This window comes from Rattus norvegicus, chromosome 10, assembly GCF_036323735.1.
Source record: "Rattus norvegicus strain BN/NHsdMcwi chromosome 10, GRCr8, whole genome shotgun sequence".
NCBI classification, from domain to species: Eukaryota; Metazoa; Chordata; class Mammalia; order Rodentia; family Muridae; genus Rattus; species Rattus norvegicus.
The window spans coordinates 107,636,666-107,657,851 of NC_086028.1; the positions used below are offsets into that span (position 1 = coordinate 107,636,666).

At 41.4% G+C, this 21,186-nt stretch overlaps 1 protein-coding gene and 1 pseudogene across 1 annotated transcript; both read left to right on the top strand.

Moving 5' to 3' along the window:
- Positions 1 to 2,676: 2,676 nt before the first annotated feature.
- Positions 2,677 to 11,786, top strand: Zfp950l5 (zinc finger protein 950 like 5). The gene is made up of 3 exons (XM_039087579.2): positions 2,677 to 2,797; positions 11,405 to 11,531; positions 11,722 to 11,786. Exons 1-3 carry the CDS (start codon positions 2,795 to 2,797, stop codon positions 11,784 to 11,786), a joined length of 195 nt encoding a protein of 64 aa, XP_038943507.2. The 5' UTR covers positions 2,677 to 2,794.
- Positions 11,454 to 18,950, top strand: LOC134480730 (zinc finger protein 431-like; annotated as a pseudogene).
- The last annotated feature ends 2,236 nt before the right edge of the window (positions 18,951 to 21,186 follow it).

The following is a 21,186-nucleotide window of genomic DNA, read 5'->3' on the forward strand; positions in this document are numbered from 1 at the left end:
AGTGATGTAATATATTTAATTAAAATGCATAAATTAGTTTTTAAATAAAAAGTGGCTATAAAGATAGCTTAGCAGTTGAGAGCATTTGGGTGTTGCTATTGAGAACCCTTGTTACATCCCCAGAAACCTCATAGTAGCTAACCATTTACTAGGACTCCAGTCGCTGGCACTTCCTGCCTCCTTCTAGCTTGTGTTACTACTGCATGTGTACACACACACACACACACACAAACACACACACACACGTGCCCCGACCCGCAGGGCAGTCGACCAGGGTCTGGGGTACACCTAGGAGAGAATGGGGGACAAGAGACGCAAAGAACGGACAGCAAGTCAAGAAGTCTGATCAAGCTGACAATTTTTAATTTTTCTCAGGCTGAAGATATACTGGTAGAAGCAAAATGTGGGGAGGAGTTGGGTGACCACAAAGAATGGGCCTGGCTTGATAACCAGGATATTGGCCAGGTAAATCAGCCAAGCGGGGGAACAGCAGGGTGGGTTGCTTAGTGACCTGACCGTCAGTGCCTGACCACCAGTACTCAGTGATCTGACACCTAGATTTATGCTATCTATTGAATTTATGTAGAGCTGCAGGTGCTGCTTTGATCTAACCTAAGGCTATTGTTTTTTGTTCTATCATAAGGCTAAAATATAATTGCTTTTTAACCTGAAGAATATTGCTTATTATTCCAGCATAAGGCTAGAACACAATTGCTTTTTAACTTGAAGGCTGCTTTCGCCATCTCAAGGCTGCTCCCAACACACACGTATATTGAAAATAAACCTTAAAAAATATAATTCTATAGAGTGATACCACAGCCCTAAGACAGACAGAATACTGACAGAGCTAGTTTGCAAGGAAGCAGCTGTGGCCTTCCTCTGAGCCAGCCTGCTCAGAGGCTAAAGCAGCCATACTGTGAGGTTAGAATAGCTCAGCAAATCTGTTCCTCTAAGGAAAATTGTCCGCAGTTCAGATAGGTGAGTTTTCCTTGATGTTTTCTGAATTTGAATCCTATGTATATGTGGCACCTACCTGTTAGATCATACGCAGATCAATCATAACAGCCAGCACTGGCTCCTAAGCAATATTTCAAGGTTTTAACTCTTTACTAGGTTTTAACTAAGACCTTACAGCATTAGCTGAACAACCCAGAGGCATCTCTGTCCATAATTTTTATAATGTACATGTTTCTGCTGACTTTAGCTAAGAATATCCAGAGATATTTAACCTCTGCTTTGACATCATGACCATGTTCATGAGAGGATTTAACTTAGCATGCATAGGAATTGAAAAACCTATAGAGAACAAATTCAGACTCCCTCAATAAAATCCCAGGGTTCCTTAGTTGAAGAAAGTCATTATTTTGGAAATGACTCCTATGCTCACCTTTCTTGCCACGTTGGGGGTGGGGGGAGGCGGGGCAGGGTATCTATCTCAGTACTTCTGACTTGACGGATGTGATGGCTGTTCTTGGTAGTCAAACTGACTACATGTGGAACTAACAAACCAAAAGAATTTGGGCGCTAGGCAGGATTTTTCTTAAGTATAGCTTTTGAAGTGGGAAATCTCTTCTTTAATCCGGATGTTTTGAGGTGATAAATCCACCTTTAATCTAGGCCATAGCTTCTGGTGTGAGCCTACATATATAAAGGACACTGAAGATGGCGGTTCTTTGTCGTCTTGTCCTACTGGTCTAACAGTGGCTGTCTACCAATGGAAAGTTGAAGAATCCAATCGTGGTTTAGCCCATGTGGCTGGATGTCTCAGTTGGTCTTCAGAAATACCAGAATTCCAAAGAAGTGGGCTCTAATTCCAGTAAAACAAAACAAAACAAAATAAAATAAAACTACCACCACCACCACAACAACAAACTTGCTAGCCACCAGTTAGATGACAGCCTGTGAACCATTCTGATAAATATACTTTCTACCTACATAGAGAGATTGGTTCTATCAGTTCTGTTCATCTAGAGAAGCTTCACTAATACGGTTGTGAGGGTTTTCTTGTTTTTTTTACTTTCCCACTGAGGAAGATGTGACAGCTGGCAAAAGTGCTCCTCCTTGTTTGTCACCTGTTTCCTTCTTTTCTCCCAGGCTTTTCTCATACCTACCAGGTGAGAAGTAGCTGCAGTTTATCTGAACCCAGAACGGGACCACAAAACAAAACTCTTGTTTCCTAAAATCTCTCTTTAACTATTATTATTCTGGGCACCCTTCCACTTGTGGGACAGATTAATAATAACTCCATTGCAAGTTGAGTAAGGGGTTATGCAAGCTAACCGCCTTGATTCCAGGAAGAAGGGGAAGTGCCTAAGGTCTGAGTGCTGTGAAGGGAGCTCTGAAGTCTGGACCTGGTGAGCACAGGGTCACTGCCCACAAAGGGCAGGAGCAGGCAGCTGAGCAGTGGAAGCTGAGTGGTTAATCATCCCCCGGGCTTGGTGGGAGACAGTTGGGTAGGCTGTTGGAGGACAGGCGCAAGTGCCACTAAAACGCAAATCTCTGAAGATCTGGAAAAGATCTGACTCTGAACTGAGGTCTGGATAGGAACCAAAAGTGCGGTGTCTCTTCCGCACACTCAGCCCTTAGTGAGGTGCTCATGTCACTCAAGACACACCGGCCAATCAGAACCTTCAGGCAGGCCTGCCAGTCAGATGAGGAGGCAGGTTCTTCCGGGTACCGTGAGGCAGTTTCCACTTACTGGCTGGCTGAGCAGGCTTGAATGAATAGATAGATGAGCTCTGAGGCTTGCAGTTGGGTGCTGTGAGGTGCGCTTGGCAAGCTCCGAAGTTGCGACATGGTGAGGACAGGGCCACTGCCAACAACGGGGAGGAGCAGGAGGATGAAAAGCGGGAGATGGAGTGGCGGGTCTTTCCCGGGGCTGGGTGGGAACGGCGGCCAGGTTGGGCCATTCATGAGGTCCCTGGTGGTCCTAGTCACTCACTGGACCCAGCAGTAGCCTCTGAATAACTTCACTATTGGGGCCGCATCTATGCAGAGCATTGGGAACGTGGCTTCTGTGTAGAAACATCCTTGGCAGGATGCCAAACTCAGAGAGCCCCGGTTTCTCCTAAGTTCAATCCTTAGTATTTAACATGGTGTACGAACCATTTGGAGTTAATTTTGTGGAGATGGTAAAAGGCATCTCATGTGTTGGGTAGCAACGCACTATTAAGCTGTGCTGCAAAAGAATTGGTGATGTAAAGGATTTACTAACGCTTAGGAGGTAGTAGGTCGCACCAAGTAGAATTAGCCGAGGGAGGGCTGCCTGTTAAACACCCCACAGGTAAGCAGTGTGCTAACCAGGGCAAGCACAGATTAAAATGCTAGGATACAAATGTTTATTCACCAGGATTGTCCAGAAATAAGGTTCCAACCCATAACAAGAAACTAAGCACATCCCCTCATCAAAGAGGCCTCTAACAAGGAGCTTGATGAGGCATTACAGGATCGCAACCAACATTAAGGCCTGCTGTGCCCTAAAGGTTCAGTTTTCTTCTTGAGAAAAGCAAAGTACTGCCACATGGGCAAGATGACACCGGATTACAACTATTTGAAAAGGAAAAACAAAAACAAAAAACAAAAAAACAAAACCATTGTTGTGTTGAGTGCAGGCCTGATCAAGCAAGCCTTTCTTTCCCTGAGGTCCACATGGACTGAGGATGACTCAAAGGCCCTGGCCCCAGACCATGACCAGTTCTCCCAAGCACACTCCTGGTTTTAAGAGAAGGAGATCTGTTTTATCTCAGGGCCTTATGGAGGGGTTGCATCAGATTCTGAAAACACAACTCTTCCTAGTGCATGGGGCACTAGTGCATTGTTATTGGTCCCAAGGCCACTAAAGGCTTGGTCAGGAATGTTCTTGAGATACCCTGACTTCCCCTTGTGAGGCACTATTTGATTAGACTTCTGAGTGTGTCCCATTGTATGATGTTTCTGCTAACTTCATAGTTTCTTCATCTTTCTGCTGACTTCATAGATGTCTCCCATTTCCTTCCATTTCCTCCATGTAAGTAGTGTACAAGATGGCATTCTTCTTAAGAAGCCTACTTAGCATAATGCATAGCTTGTGCAAGACCTCCCCACCCCAGGTTTATACTTTCTATCTTGTCCTTTTCCTATGTTTTTACCATCTCAGACCGTCCACTTAGGGCCCTGCCACTGAAGAATGACCTGCAGCTTTAGGGCACTGGTATACTTAAGAAATAATCCTGGGGATATCTTTGCTGAATAACTCTCCCATCTTTCTAATGGCTAGAGGTGCAGTCTCCAGTCCATGTTTAAATTGTTCAAAACATAACTTGGGACCTGAACCTAAAAGAGATGTAAGGGTGACAGTATATGAGGAATCCAAAATCAGTCCTAGGCTGGCTTCTTTTTTAGTATTAACCAGTGTAGCTGGTCTTTGCTACTTTGAGGTTTCTTATTTTCCCACCCCTCCCCCACTTTTACCCGCTAACACCAGATAGGAGAGAAACAAGGATAGAGGAGAAAGAGATGCTTTGCTTCTTCTTTGAACACGGCTACTAACAAACCAAAGCCAACCTCCTAAAAGACCAACAGCTCCCAACCCTGTGTCTGTGTGTGTGTGTGTGTGTGTGTGTGTGTGTGTGTGTGTGTGTGTTGGGGGGGGGGTCCTCGAATTTGTGTATCCTCCAAAAGGTTCCTAGAATTTCAAAAGTCACACCATCACAGAAATTGGGCAGCTGACAAAACGATGCTGCAGCTGGAGCATGAGGCCAATTATGGTCATAGCTACAGATAGTCAAACAAATCATGGTTGTGGCTACAGATAGTCAAAAGCAGCCTCACATTGCTATACCTTGGATAAGGAAAGCACATTCTTGTAATATTTCTGTGTTTTTTAAAGATACCAAAATTCTAGAATTCTCAAAAATGTCACTATAAATCAGAGGTATTATAAATTTTTTAATTAATCTTTCAATTGTGTGTAAAGTGATTTCTCTCTGGGGAGGCATTTTATTTCTAAAACAGCGGTATCTTCAGCCTTTCATAAAAAAATTTCTGAGACAAGCTGTTTTGACTCAGGTTACCTTGATTCTGGTCTCGCTCCCCAGGGCAATGACCTTGCTTTTGTCTTGATTAAACGTCCTAAATCCCTAGGTTAAAGGGATATATCTTAACAGAGATTTAAAATTACCCACTTCAGTCATGTCATTAACTCTCCAAAGCAGCAACAGGAAAAAGATTTGCATGTGGAGCATGGCTTCTGCCTTCAGACCAGAACAGGAGCAACACTTTACTGTGTGCACTGCAGGGTGAAACGGTAGGCAATGGGTACATCACAGACTAAAGTTTAAGGGAGTCAGCTGCAGGGGTCACCATTGTGAAGAAGAACCTGATTCAGGCAGGGTGGTGATTTTGTAAATTCATGGCATGTATTCATGGATATTAGTGAAAACAGACCAGATTGTTGGGTGCACGATTTGAGCTAATGAATACTGAATTACCAGTGAGGGGACTGTCTTATGGAGATATGGACAATCTCTATTGACACAGTTAAGTATGCTCAGAGGGTTGAGACACAGGCCTTTGGTTGTAGCCATTTCATCTGCTAGGGAATGGCCTGTTCTTTTTTACAGTCAGTATAGCTATACTTTCCTTTTTCAGTTATATTTACCTTTTTAAGAAGTCAATTGTCGGGGCTGAGGTGCGGGAGCGGGGCTGCGCGGCTGCGGAGGTAGGGAGCACGGCGGGCGGCGCGGCGGGGGGGGGGGGGAAGAAGTCAATTGTCGGTATTGCTTTTTAATTTTCATTTTCTTAATGCATCACTGTTCCAATCTCTTGTTTCTTTTCTGCAATGACTCCAGGTCATTTAGAATTTTATTCCTTTTTCTCAAGTGTTTTATTTGTTTCTACTTAGAGCAATCTCTTCTGTAGCTCAGGCTTGCCTCATCCTATGTAGTTAAAACTTGTTTTGAACACCTAATCCTGCCTCCCCTGTCCAGGGCCTGGAAGACAGTCCTGCAATTCCTCTGGGCTGGGCCCTGACCAATCAGTGAGGAGGAAGAGAGACCAGAAAATAAGTGTCTTCCTGACTCCCTGACATTTACAGGAGAATTAGAAATAAAGAGGGGCCAGTGTAAAAGAATTGAGTTCATTGTCCACCTTTGAAGCTGTTGTACTCACAGCACAGAAGGGACAGGCCAGGCCAGGAAGGAAGGTGAGAGCTTTCCTGCTGTGAAAGTAGTTGGCATTAGTAGTGGGTAGTCAGATAATCAATTTTAGATGAGCAATAAAAGTCCAATATAGAGCATATATATCATAGAGCAGGACAATCAAGTCTCTAATTAAGGATCTGAACTTATTTCCAAAAACCATATTTCTGTACTTACACTAGTTCAACCAAAACGGAAGATCAACCAAACTGGCATGTCTGTACCTAACAGGAAAGCTATTTTTCCTGTCTGAAGGTGCACAGCCTGAGAGGAAAGGTGTGAGTGTATTTGGTGTGCTCTAGTACACATGTCTAATCCCTGGAGAAAATTGAAACATAGAGCCTGGTTCAACTTTTCAAAAAAGTCTTTTATTATAATTAAATCTTTTCAAACTTCTCTTTTCTCTGAATGTTTAACAAATCCGAGTGGACCTGGCTGTCAGGTTCTCCCAAGCATCCCTCAGTCCCTACCTGTCACAGGTATGGCTGGTATATCCACCCTTTAGTTTAGGGATTGTGCTGCCCTTGTCTCAGCGGCCCTTCCTTAAGTAATGTAGTTTACAGTTGTATAAATGAGTAAAAGATATTCTACATAATCCATTTACCAATATACAGTTAGTGTGTGAAACTGAGACTGATGTGAAATAATGGACAAACCCATAGAAAGAAGACTTTATTATATATCTGAGTGACACAGAATACATTGAGTCACATAAATGATATCTCACTAAGTATGACTTAATTGAAAAAACAAGGAGTGGAGATCAAACGTGGTCCAGAATTGAACAATGAATCTGGCTGGGACACAGGATTGTGTATTAGCATGCAAAATAAACTGATAGCAGTGAGTTGGGCTTTCCCACATATATCAACTAAAAGTAGTTAAAAACATGTTGTATTGTTGTAGCTGATATAAAATTGCATATATTTAATGTATGTATCCTGGTACATTTGGACATAATATCTGCACCCAGGCAACCCCATTGTGCATTGGGTTATGGATAGGGAGGTTGATTCTAACTGCATGGAGGGTGGACATTTGCCCAGCTGTTGTACTGATTAAGGCATATTAAAGTATAAAGGCGGTGCATATCTTTCTTCTGGGAGCATAAATGGTCTAAGACAGGTAAAAACAGGATTTTTCAATGTTTCTGACTACATGTTTTCTGTATTATAAGTTTAAGTTTTTGATAGTTTGGGGACTTTCTGTGGAGAAACAGTTTCAGTTTCCTCTTCCTGATCCTGAAGGCCTCTCCTCATTCCTTGGCAAATCTGTGCTTTCCAGTTCTTGCCATCACCAATGTTTGGGGCTTTGCTACTGAAGTGATTGATATGGGTAACACATTGGATTTGGGTTTTAAAACTTTCTCACATATTATTGTCTCTGTGTCCTAATTAGCTTCAGTCATGAACATTTTAGAGCCCACAGTCATCTGAGGGAGCCTCACTTGGGGGCATGGCCCTCATCAAAATGGCTGGCTGCTGTGTCAGTGAGAGATTGTATGGGGTGATGATTGATGTGGGAAGGCTCTTCCACTGAGGGTGGCAGGATCCCTAAGCAAGTGGGCCTGGGCTGGGTAAGAGAGCTGGCAGAGCGTGAGACAGGGACCAAGCAAGGGGGCAAGGCAGGACACAGTGTTTGTCCATGTTTTTTGCCTTCATTATTGAAGCTTGAGTTTTGATCCTAAGCTCCCAAAATGATGGACTGTGATCTGACAGGACCCAACAAGTGAACCTGTTCATTACCTGAGATGCCTTTGCTGAGAGGATTCAATCACAGCAGCCGCAGATCAGCAAGGTGCTGCAGCAAGAATCGTAGGGAAAAAGTAATTTGCTGCAGGACAGAACCTCTGAATGTTCTCTTTTGGAGGAATGTGGTAACTATAAGGGTCTGAGATGGCAAACAGCATAGAAAGCTGTAGACAGAGCCTAATCAGCTGTTCTTGTAGCACCTGGAAAGTCAGAGCATTGCCAGTAATGCAGACAGAAGTTCAAGTCATAGGATTTCAGTATAAAATATACTACAAGGAAAATTTAGCCAGAGGTCATTTGTGTGGTATTTTGTCCCAAAATCTTTCTTGTTCTGCCCATTCCCTGGGGAATTAAGGCAGATAGAATTAAAAAATAATGGGCTGAATTCTTAGATTGAATATTGAATCTCTTGGATGAGTATTACCATTCAGGAGTCCCCTGAAGAAAAAAAAAAAAACAAGTGGGGCTTAATAAATGAAAAGTGTATGTTTTGTAGAGACAAACAGCTCTGGGTAGCTTTACATGGCAGCCAAAGCTGAAACAGATCCCTGAATTTTCAAAGAGATTATCACCATGAAAGAGAAAGCCCTTGCTCAGGATTGGAAGCCTAAGAAGATGCCTTAAGGGAACCACTCCCTCCTGCTAAGCCTTCAGTTAATGGAAGGGGGAGAAGGCAAAGTGATCCCCAGTCCCTGCAAGGGACTTCATACAAAACTGCTACACCTGTGGTCCAAGCATGGCAGGGTCCATCCCAAATCCAAACTTGGCAGGAGCACCCAAGTTCTGGAAACAAGAAAGATGCAAAATTTAAGATCAGATTCTTCCCCTGTGGTTTCAGTTCAGCACTGTTCCAGCCATTCATATTTGGCAGAGTCAGAGCCCCAGTGAGGGAGAAAACTGTGAGAGGGCATTGCATGAACCTATGAGCATGAAGCCTGAGTTGCATTTCGAGACCACAAGATGTTGAGATACCTAAGCTGTGAGACATCTCTCGTGGGGAGCTGCATATAGAGAGTGGAAGAAACTAAACTGAGAGATGTATGAGAAGTTGCGGGGATAGGGCCATCTAAGCATTTTGAAACTGAGGCCCCATGTATCTGAGGCAGAGCTACAGGATTTGTTGTTTACCCTGCTGGGTTTCTTGCTTCTGTCCAATCTTCCCTCACTATGTACACATTTCTCTCTGTTGGAATTGGTGGGGTATTCTGTGCCATTGTATATTAGAAAGATATAACTTGCTTTCTGTGTTGGTACTTTGTCTAGGTTTGCCTGACTCCCTATAAAAGGGGCTCTCTTTCCTGCTTTCTTGTGCTTGCTCTGTCCTCTTGCCCCTTACCCTCTCTCTCCATTCCCCTCCTCCCTCCCTCTCTCCATGTGCTCCTGAATGGCCTCTCCTCCTCCTCCTCCTCCTCCTCCTCCTCCTCCTCCTCCTCCTCCTCTTCCTCCTCCTCCTTCTTCTTCTTCTTCTTCTCTCTCTCTCTCTCTCTCTCTCTCTCTCTCTCTCTCTCTGCCTTTCTCTATCTCTACTACCCTCTCAACTCCCCTCCCCATACCCTGATTGAACTCTGTTCTATCCTATGCTGTCGTGTGGCTGGTCCTTCAAGGGTAAGGGATGCCTCAGCCTGGGCCTACGGAGGTACCCCCTTCCCCCACACCTGACTGCACATTCACCAAACATATTCCCTCTCTCCTGTTTATTTTTATAAAACACAGCATTCTGATTTTATAAGATGTGGCAATAGAGAGATTGTCTTGAGTGTCAGAAAAGACTTTGAACATTTGAACAGTGTTTGAGCTCTTGCAGACTCTTAGGATCTTTGAAGTTAGAGTAAATGCAGTCTTATCCTGGGGTGACCATTAGGGTCAGGATGTAGTTGACTGAGTCAAAAGCTCCCAGATAGGAGTTTAAACACTTGTCTCTCCTTTGGGGCTTTCTTTGGGGAATTTATAGAGGTGTTTGTAGGAGGAGCCTTTCTAGATTCCTTATTGGGGATGGGATTGGGTGTCTATAGACTCAACCCTTTTCCTGTTTGGTGTGTGTGTGTGTGTGTGTGTGTGTGTGTGTGTGTGTGTGTGTGTGTGTCTAGTGATTGAAACTGATCAGTGAGCTTCCTTCTCATGTGGTCATGCCTTCCACATTATAGACTCTATCCCTAAATCACAAAGGAGGCAGTAGAAACGATTGCTGTACAGTGCTAAACTATTTTGTGAACCTGGTTTTTATTATTATTAGTTTTAATCTTGTTGGGTTTGGTTTTCCTTTTGTTTTTGAAGACAATGTTTCTCTGTGTATCCCTAGCTGTTCAGAAAGTAGGTATGTAGAACGTGCAGGCATCAAATTTAAAGTTCCACTTCACTCTGGCTCCAGAGCTCTGGGAGTAAATGTGGGTCAACAGGCATGGCTGTTTGTTTGTTTGTTTGTTTTTATATTATTGGTTGATTAGCCTGAAATGTAGATTTCAGTACATGTCAAACATATACTGTTGTATTGTTCTTCATCCACCTGAATTTTGAAATCTGGCAGAGAGAATATTTATCAGGATGACGTGTGTTCATGATAATACTGCCTGAGCTTTCTGAGTCATCAAGTTGCAGGTACATATTATTCTTCCTACCTGTTGTGTTTGTTTGATTTTTTTTTAATGAATGAGTATTTTGCCTGTATGCTTGAGTATGCACCTCATGTAGTCAGAAGATGGCCTCAGACTTCCTGAACTTGGAGTAATGAATAGTTCTGAGGCCTCTTGTAAGTATTGGCAGTTGAGTGCAATCATTTGTAAGTCCAGCAGGAGCTCTTCACGCTGAGCCATCTCTCCTGCCCTGTGTTGCTGATTTAGGACCAACCTTTACATTGCTAATATTTTCATCTGTCCATTTATAATTGTTTAAATATGGATCCCTTTTAATAAGATCTTATTAATGTTACAGTTTCAACTGGAGCACTTCAGGATTCTGGGAGATGAATATAGAACTGGAATGAGTACAATTCTTTGAGGGAACTTCAGTAAAAACCTCAGTTCTTTTTCTCTTTCTTGTTTGATTGATTTTTACAGGGGAGATAGGGTCTTGAAATGTACCTCTGTCTGTCCTGGATAGACAGGCCGGCATCCAACTCAATGAGATACACCTGCCTCTGACTCCTGAATGCTAGGATTAAAGGCGGAATCTCAATATCTCTCTCTCTCTCTCTCTCTCTTTCTCTCTCTCTCTCTCGCTCTCGCTCTCGCTCTCGCTCTCTCGCTCTCAGCATTTCTCCTGCAAGGCTATATATCTTACTCAAAGAGTGAAGCAATGACAGAGCTGAACCTCATTATTCAGTTTAATTCTAAGATAGCTTGGTGATTACATTAGCACCTCTGGGTCAAGAAATAAGTGGAGGAAGCACCAGAGGTATATGAATATATTATCAGTGAAGTATCCATTTACAGTGTTGTCTGTATCATGGTTTCTTTTGTACACATGTGTGGGATGTTTTAGAATGCACTGACCTATGATGATGTGCATGTGAACTTCACTCGAGAAGAATGGATTTTACTGAATCCTTCACAGAAGAATCTCTACAAAGATGTGATACTGGAGACCTACAGGAACCTCACTGCTATAGGTAAGATGTGAATTTTCTTTCACTTTTTCAAATAAAAGAACAACTGTTTCTTTGTTACTGGTGCTCTTCTGTAATTTCAATTGAGAACAAGGAAGAATGAGGTGAATAAATCTGGTTCACTGAAGACAGTAAGTTATGTTTTCCTTAATTTCCAATAATATAGCATATATTTTCTGGTACTGTATTTTAGGTTATAATTGGGAAGACCATAATATTGAAGAACATTGTCAAAGTTCAAGAAGGCATACAAGGTAATTTAATGTGCAAGTTGTTATGAATATGGCTTGAAGAAATTTTAATGTGTCCTAGAAAATTTTTAAAAAGCAAGTATAAAAAAGCATTTCTTAAAGTATGTTGATGATTATTAAATTCTCAAAAATCGGGGCTGGGGATTTAGCTCAGTGGTAGAGCGCTTACCTAGGAAGCGCAAGGCCCTGGGTTCGGTCCCCAGCTCCGAAAAAAAGAACCAAAAAAAAAAAAAAATTCTCAAAAATCCATGAACCTCAGTGTCAGGTGTCTGATTTGTGTTTGCAAGGCATTCCTCTGAGAAAAAAGGAAATAATGCCTCATCAGAAATTACCATTTACTAGCCACATTGCAACTGCCCTGTAGACCTGACAAACTATTTAGACTCATAATACTCACATATTTTTTTTTTGGTTCTTTTTTTCGGAGCTGGGGACCCAACCCAGGGCCTTGCACTTCCTAGGCAAGCGCTGTACCACTGAGCTAAATCCCCAACCCCATAATACTCACATATTGCAAAACATAAACATTGAACAGGTGCATATGTCCAAAACCCTCTAGTAAGGAAATATTCCATCCTAAAGTTGGTGTTGCTCATATACCTGTAGTAACACTGCTAAGGTTAGTGAGAGGGGCAGTTTATGAGAGTCAAGAATGTTGTTAGGGAGAAACCTTAATCCCCATACCGTATGTCTTTGATGAAGAAAATGTCAAACTGTGTGACTGCAATGTGGAAATCTTCATTTCTTATCCTTCTTTTAATAAGTATATCATGCCTCCCACTGGATGCAAGCCATGTGAGCACAGGGCTATTGAAAGAAGCAGTGTACCTCTCTCTTTCCCAGAACTATTAGAAGATATTCCCCATTTGAGTAGACTTCCTCAGTGTCTACAAGCTAATAATTAGTTTTCCATTTTCAACGAGAATATATCCACAAACTGGCACTGAAGAAAATTCCTGAGTACTAGGAATGTGGAAAATTTTCTCTGGCCAGTTTCCATTGTAAATTCTATATGCAAATGTAGTGTATTTTGCACTATAGGATAATAAGAAATTGATGAATGCACTCAATGTGGTAAAGCTCAGAGTTCTTCCAGTTCTCTTCAAATATGTAAAAAATCTCATAGAGAAAAAGGGCACTACGGATGTGAGCCATGTAATAAACGCTCTTACCATTACAGGTGTCTTCAAAGAAGCAAAGCAACCCATAATGAGGGGGGAACCATGAGTGTAAACAAAGTGATAAAACCTTAAGATCTGATTCAGACTGAATTGTAAAATTAATGCCTAAAGATAAAAAGATTCATTGGTATATAGAATGTGGTAAAACTTTCACATGTGCCAATTATGTTTGCAGACATGAAGGAAGTCCTCCTGGAGAGAAACCCTCTGAATATACTCAGTGTGGTAAAGCCTTGGCCTATCACAGTTATCATCAACGACATGAAAGAATTCATACTGGAGAGAAACCCTATGAAGGTAGTCAATGTGGTGAATTTGCATACCAGAGTAGTCTCCAAATACACAAAAGAACATGTACTAAAGAGAAACCCTACAAATGTAATCAATGTGATAAAGCCTTTTCACAACACGGTTACCTCAGAACCCATAAAAGAACACATACTGGACAGAAGCCCTATGAATGTAATCAGTGTGGTAAAGCCTTTGTATATCGCTGTTATCTTCGAATACATGAGAGAACACATACTGGAGAGAAACCCTACAAGTGTAATCAATGTGATAAAGCCTATTCTCAGCACAGTCATCTTCAAATACATAGAAGAACACATACTGGAGAGAAACCTTATAAATGTAATCAATGTGATAAAGCATTTGCATGTCCCAGTCATTTTCAGAGGCATGAAAGAATTCATGCTGGAGAGAAGCCCTATAAATGTAATCTATGCGATAAAGCCTTTGCATGCCAAAGTAGTCTCCGAATACATAAAAGAACACATACTGGAGAGAAGCCCTATGAATGTAATTATTGCGGTAAAGCCTTTGCATATCATGGTCAACTTAAAGTACATAAAAGATCACATGCTGGAGAGAAATCCTATGAAGACATTCAATATCATGAAGTGTTTGCATATCACAGTAGTCTCCAAATATATAAAAGAACGTATGGTGGAGAGAGACTATATGAGTGTAATCAATGTGGTAAAGTCTTTGCATGTCCTAGTAACCTTCAAATACATAATAGAACACATACTGGAGAGAAACCCTACAAATGTAATCAATGTGATAAAACCTTTTCACAGTACAATAATCTTCAAATACATAAAAGAACACATACTGGAGAGAAGCCATATGAATGTAATTATTGTGGTAAAGCCTTTGCATATCATGGTTATCTTCACATACATAAAAGAATGCATACTGGAGAGAAACCTTACCAGTGTAATGAATGTGATAAATCCTTTTCACAACAGAGTTATTTCCAAATACATAAAAAAACACATACTGGAGAGAAACCTTATGAATGTAAGCAATGTGGTAAATCCTTTGCCTCTCATGGTCAACTTCAAAGACATGAAAGAATTCATACTGGAGAGAAACCTTACAAATGTAATGAATGTGATAAATCCTTTTCACAACAGAGTTATTTCCAAATACATAAAAAAACACATACTGGAGAGAAACCTTATGAATGTAAGCAATGTGGCAAATCCTTTGCCTATCATGGTCAACTTCAAAGGCATGAAAAAGTTCATATTGAAGAGAAACCTTACAAATGTAGTGACTGTGGTAAAGCCTTTACATGTCGTTTTAATCTCCAAAGACATAAAAGAACACATACTGGAGAGAAACCTTATGAATGTAACCAATGTGGTAAAGCCTTTGCCTATCATGATTATCTTCAAATACATAAAAGAACTCATACTGGAGAAAAACCCTATGAATGTAGTCAATGTGGTAAATCCTTTTTATGTCACAGTAGTCTCCGAATTCATAGAAGAATACATATTGGAGATAAACCCCATGAATGTGATCGTTAAAGTAAAGCCTTTGCAAGGCACAATGATCTTCAAAGGCATGAAACAAATCATACTAAAAAGAAACCCTATAAATATACTTAATATGGTGACGCCTTTGTACATTTCTATGGTCTTCATTGTCTCAAATCAGTCATACTGGAGAGACACCCTATGAATGGAAGCAATGTTGTTAAGCCTTTGCTCTTCATAGTTATCTTTAAATGCAGAAAAGACTACATACTGGAGAGAAACCTTCTATTGTACTCAATGTCATAAAGCCTTTGAGTTATGAGGGCTGCTTAGATCCAACACACCTCAAACACCAGGTCAATGCAATTCACAAGAATTCATTGTAATCAGGCCACCTCTGATCTGTGGAACTGCAACCCCAAGCCAGAATGTTATAGAGCTTTTTTTTTTTTTTAAGATTTATTATATCTAAGTACACTGCAGCTGTCTTCAGACACACTGGAAGGGGGCATCAGATCACATTACGGATGGTTGTGAGCCACCATGTGGTTGCTGGGAATTGAACTCAGGACCTCTGGAAGAGCAGTCAGTGCTCTTAACCACTGAGCCATCTCCCCAGCCCCCTGTTATAGATTTTTTTTTTTTTGGTTCTTTTTTTCGGAGCTGGGGACGGAACCCAGGGCCTTGTACTTCCTAGGCAAGCGCTCTACCACTGAGCTAAATCCCCAACCCCTGTTATAGATCTTTTAAGTTTGAAAATCAAAAACATCTGTGCCAAGTTACAATTAAATTTTTCCACCAATCAGGATTTGGGAATAGGGGCTTTCCTTATGTTGTTGATTATATCAACTGATACAGAATGTAGATTTTACAGTCTGACTAATTACGTTAATTTGTTCTTTTATGATTAGGAATACATATATGCTCCAAGAAGTAGGATTGCTATTTTTGGAGGGTTGGAAGGATGGAGAAGGGTAGTAGGAAAAGGAACCAACAAAATAGTCCAGTGCTGGCTTCATAAATGTCAACTATCCATGTATTATGATTTCCCTCTCTATTTTGTTTGTACCTGAAAATTCATATGGACAAAAGTCCTATGAATTTTAAACAATAAGGTAACTCTTTTAGATTTCACAAACTCTTCAGTTACATGAAATAACTCCTCCAGGTGTAAAACTTCGTGCGTGTGTATCAGTGCCTTTTCCGTCGCTGTAATAAAACATAATGTCTAAGGCAACTTATAAAAGAGTTTAATTTGGCTTATGGTTCCAAAGGGATATGGGATCAATATGTAATTGGCATCACAACAAATGTTGTACATGGCAGTAAAGCAGGAAGCTCAGTGCTCACATCCTCATCCTGCAGCATGAAGCAGAGAGTGGGAACTAGAAATGGTGTGTGACTGTAAATGCTCAAGTCCACCCCAAGTGACATATGTCCTCCAGCAGGGCAGCATTTCCTAAATCTTCCCAAGTGATACTACCAACTGAGGATTTATTTCTTTCACTTCAGTCTTACATCCTTGCTTTCTGTTACATGAACCAATTTATGCTAAAGAAAACTCTGCCTTTAGATGCCTCAACACCTGAGTTATAGGATGAATGCCTACACAAGAAGGGCATTTATGAGTAAAAATTATTTAACAATTTGTTTTAATTGTCAGTGTGCATGCGTGTACTGGTTCCCAAGAAGATGAGAACCTTTGATCTTCTTGTAGCAGAAATTACAGGATGTTGTCAAAAACCTGACCTTGGTCCTTGTACTGACTGGTTCTGTGTGTCAACTTGACACAAGCTGGAGTTAGCACAGAGAAAGGAGCCTCCCTTGAGGAAATGCCTCCATGAGATCCAGCTGTAAGGCATTTTCTCAATTAGTGATCAAGGGGGAAGGACCCCTTGTGGGTGGTACCATCCCTGGGCTGGTGGTCTTGGGTTCTAACCTCAGAATAATGCTGCTTTGCCTCTGAGCAGGCTGGCTTAGAGGAAGGCCACAGACGCTTCTATGCACGACTAGAAGGAGGTTGTTTTAACTAGCCTTGGTTGCTGCCTGTCTCAGGGCTCTGACATCATCATAGATAATTTCATTCTTTTTTTAAAAAACATTTTATTTATTTACCTCCCAGCCAAGCCCCACCCCCAAGTGAAGGGACAGGGTCATCAACTCACAGTCAAAATTTCTGACCGATTCAGGGTTTTCTTTTAACCTTTTATTTTATATTTGGTGGTTTCCTATACATGACCATGCTCAGTACCTTCAGAGTCCAGAAGAGGGCATCAGATTTCCTGGAACAGGAGTTATAGCCAGTTGTTAGCCAACAGATGAGTGCTGGGGATAGAACCTGGATCCTCTGGATCAGCACTCAATGGCCTTAAACAGTGAGCCATTTCTCTAGGCTTGAGGTTCTGAACCCTCCTAATGCTGTAACCCTTTAATACAGTTCCTCATGTTTTAGTGACCCCCGCCCCAAGCCATAACATTTTATTGCTAATTTATAACCGTAATTTTCCTACTGTAATAAATTGTAATGTAAATATCTGATATGCAGGATATCCGATATGAGAACCCTGTAGAATGGTATATTTAACCACCATGACCACAGGTTGAGAATCACTGATCTAAGCTATCTAGTTTTCATTTCATTTTTAATTGAAACACAATTACACCACTTTCTTCTCACCACTCCTCCATCTTTTCCCAAGTTCCCTGAAGGGCCCTGCTTAACATTATAAACCCCATTTTGCTTTTAGACTCCATTTTTTGTTTAACCTACCCTTAGATTGAACTCAGCTACTGGAAAACCCCCAACTTGTTCCAGGAATTGAGACATCCCTAGCAACAGCCGCTTCACCCCTAGTGACAATTAGCTCTTAGGAGGAAAGCACCTAAAGTTCCAGGCGTCTTAATTGTTCATACCAAGCTGAATCATCACTAGCCAACAGAAATGCACCAAGCTGCAATTTTCAAATGTTAACCAACCATGTAACTGCCAAGTTGGAAAGCCCCTTACCCTGCTGTGATCATAATAAGAAGGCAAGGCTTTACCAACTTGGGCCTTCCACACCCGTCCATTGCGTTGGAGAGTTGGAGGGTCTAAGCTTGAGCTTGAACAAAGACTCTTTGCTTTTGCATATGAGTTGGATTCCTGGTGGTCACTGGTGGCCTGTGAGGACCTGTGGTCTAGGCATAACACCCTTCTCATGTCCTCTCCCTTATAAAGTTTCTATATGCATTGTATGAATAAGGGTGCAGAAATATGTGAATACATCATGGTGAGTAAATTTTTTCTTTTGTAATGTGTATGTAGTTTCAGGGTTAATCACCAAACCATGTATTAGGTATTCAGTTAGAGAGTTCATCCTTGCCTGATGCTAATTCTCCCACATTAAGGAAGTTCTACTCCTTAATGATGAATGAGTCTGATCTCCTAATGATCTAAGCTGCCTTGGACAGAAAACACAATCAGGAATAGAAAACAGAAGCCAGAAAAGTAGCTCAGCAGTTAAGAACACTGAAAACTCTTCTATAGCATACAGGATCCATTCCAGCACAAATATGGTGGTTCAAACTACCCATAATTCCAGTTCCAGGGGATCTGACTCCCTCTTTGACTTCCCTCACCACTAGTTATGAACTAGATATGCAGACATACTTACAGGCAACACACACACACACACACACACACACACACACCACACACACACACACACACACACACACACACACACTCAAAAACGAAAGAGAAGAACAAAGCTTAATAACAGAGGGAAATGAGCATTGGAGAAGTGAGAAAATACCTTTAGAAAGTCTTTCAGTTGTTAGCCACTGTTCTAATATTATCATCATTTTCAAGAACAAAAATTATCTCGCATGTAAGCATACACCATTAGTCCTGCCACCAAGGAGACAGAGGCAGGATGATCACTCTTGAGTTTGAGGCCAGACCTAGTAGTCAGTTCCACAGTAAGACCCATCTCAAAAACAAACAGTAAAAGGTAAATATAATTTTAATTTGTGTGTAAGACTGAGTTCTGTTGCTATGCAGGGTCACTGTGATCACAGAAGCTCTTATTAATAAAAGCACTTAATTGAGGATTTCTTAGTTTCAGAGGTTTAGTCCATTATCATGGCAGGGAGCGTGGCAGCTTGTAGGCAGACATAATGCTAGAGAGTAGCTAGCTGAGTTCTGTATCCAGACCATAGGCAGGAGAGAGAGAGAGAGAGACAGAGAGAGAGAGACAGAGAGAGAGAGACAGAGAGAGAGAGACAGAGAGAGAGAGAGAGAGAGACAGAGAGAGAGACAGAGAGAGAGGCAGAGGCAGAGAGAGGCAGAGGCAGAGAGAGACAGAGAATATTTTCCTAGCATGGGCTTATGAAACCTCAAAGTCAGTCCCTGCTGAATTCTTATCTGGTGAGTTCAGTAACCTGAAATGGAAATGAAAAGGACTCTGACTACTTGTTCTTCAAGCAAGTGGCCCTGAATAGCTTAAGCCATCTTTATTTATACAGAATTTCAGAGCATTCAAACACATATAGAGTTTCAGATTTTCTTTAATCATTATTCAAGACTCTCAACAATTACTTACTAAAATTCATCTTAAGTTCCCCTTATTTTCTTGTAGTCAGTGATTAACCTTTTCCCATATCTGAGCACAACTGTATTACAATCCAAATGATAATGTCATACCTAAGCACAACTGCATATTGCAGGCCAAAGTGACTTAAGTGCTGTATTGCAAGGCAAATGATTATATCTAGTCAGGCACATCTAGTTGGTGCACAGGCTTCATACATACAGTTTCATACAGTTTCAAAGTAAAAAGACGATTAGAATCCAAACAAACTTTTAATAAGACTATAACTGTCTTATTCAGGGTTTATATTCCTGCATCATGATCAAGAAGCAAGTTAGGGAAGAAAGGGTTTATTCAGCTTACACTTCCACATTGCTGTTCATCACCAAAGAAAGTCAGGACTGGAACTCACACAAGGCAGGAACTTGGAGGCAGGAGCTGCTGCAGAGGCCATGGAGGGGTGCTGCTTACTGGATTGCTTCCTCTGGCTTGCTCAACTTTCTCTCTTATAGAACCCAAGACCACCAGCCCAGGGATGGCACCACCACAGTGGGCTGGACCCTCCCCCGTTTATCACTAACTGAGGAAATGCCTTGCAGCTGGGTCTCATGGAGGCATTTCCTCAAGGGAGGCTCCTTTCTCTGTGCTAACTCCAGTTATGTCAAGTTGACACACAGAACCAGCCAGTACAATAACCTTTGGATTTTATCACCTTCGAATTCAGTATGCTCACCATGTATTATAAGTTGTCTTTTATGCCACGATTTGTCTTCGTTTTACAATATGCTCCTGCCCTACACAACTTTTCTTTCATTTGACAAGAACTGACAGAAACTGACAATCAATACTTTTCCATTAACTTATACTGTTTCTTTTATGTAAGCCCTTACCCAAGGCAAAGATGAATCTATCCAATTCATATTTCCTTTAAGAGCACAACACATTTTACTTACTAACTTATCCTAAGAGTGAACTAACTTGTCCTGAGAATGATCTCTCCACTCTTGATCTTTATGCCCTATCTCCTCTAAGTGAGTTTTGAACTTTCCCTCTCTGCAATGTATTGGCATGCTTACGTCCTCAGAAGAAATAGTTGACATTTCCAAGCCCCCTCCTTTTTCCTCATATATTCCTATCAATTTTGAGACCATACAATAAGGGATCTTCTGTAAATGTGTTAGTCATGTCTTTACTTAACCTTTTGAATAAACAGATCAGAGCTCCATTTCCTTTTTTTTTTTTTTTTTTTTTTTTTTTTTTCGGAGCTGGGGACCGAACCCAGGGCCTTGCGCTTCCTAGGCAAGCGCTCTACCACTGAGCTAAATCCCCAACCCCCAGAGCTCCATTTCCAAAGGAGATGCAGTTGTTCTGGTTATTGTTCCCACTGGTTCTTGTCAAATGGGAGAAAAACTTCAAGGAACCTTGCCTCAAGGAGGTCATTCACAGAACATCCATGCACCTCTCCCTGGAGAGACAATATGGCTCCTACCAGGCCCCAGTGACATATATTCTCCAAGTCCACAGCTACTAATTCTTTCAAACAGTGCCACCACCTAAGCATTCAAGTATATGAGCCTATGGGGGCCATTCTTATTTAAACCACTGCATTCCATTCCCTAACCCCCAGAGACTTGCAGCCATATCATAACGCAAAAATGCTTTCAGTCCAATTCCATAAGTTCCCAAGGTCTATAACAGTCCCAACACCACTTTTGTCTGAAGTTCAAAGTCTCTTCTGACATTAAGGGCAATCTCTTATTTTATCAAATTATATCAAAATATAAAAGCAGATCTGTAGGCATTAATTTTTTTTTCTTCTTTTTTTTTTTCGGAGCTGAGGACCAAACCCAGGGCCTTGCACTTACTAGGCAAGCGCTCTACCACTGAGC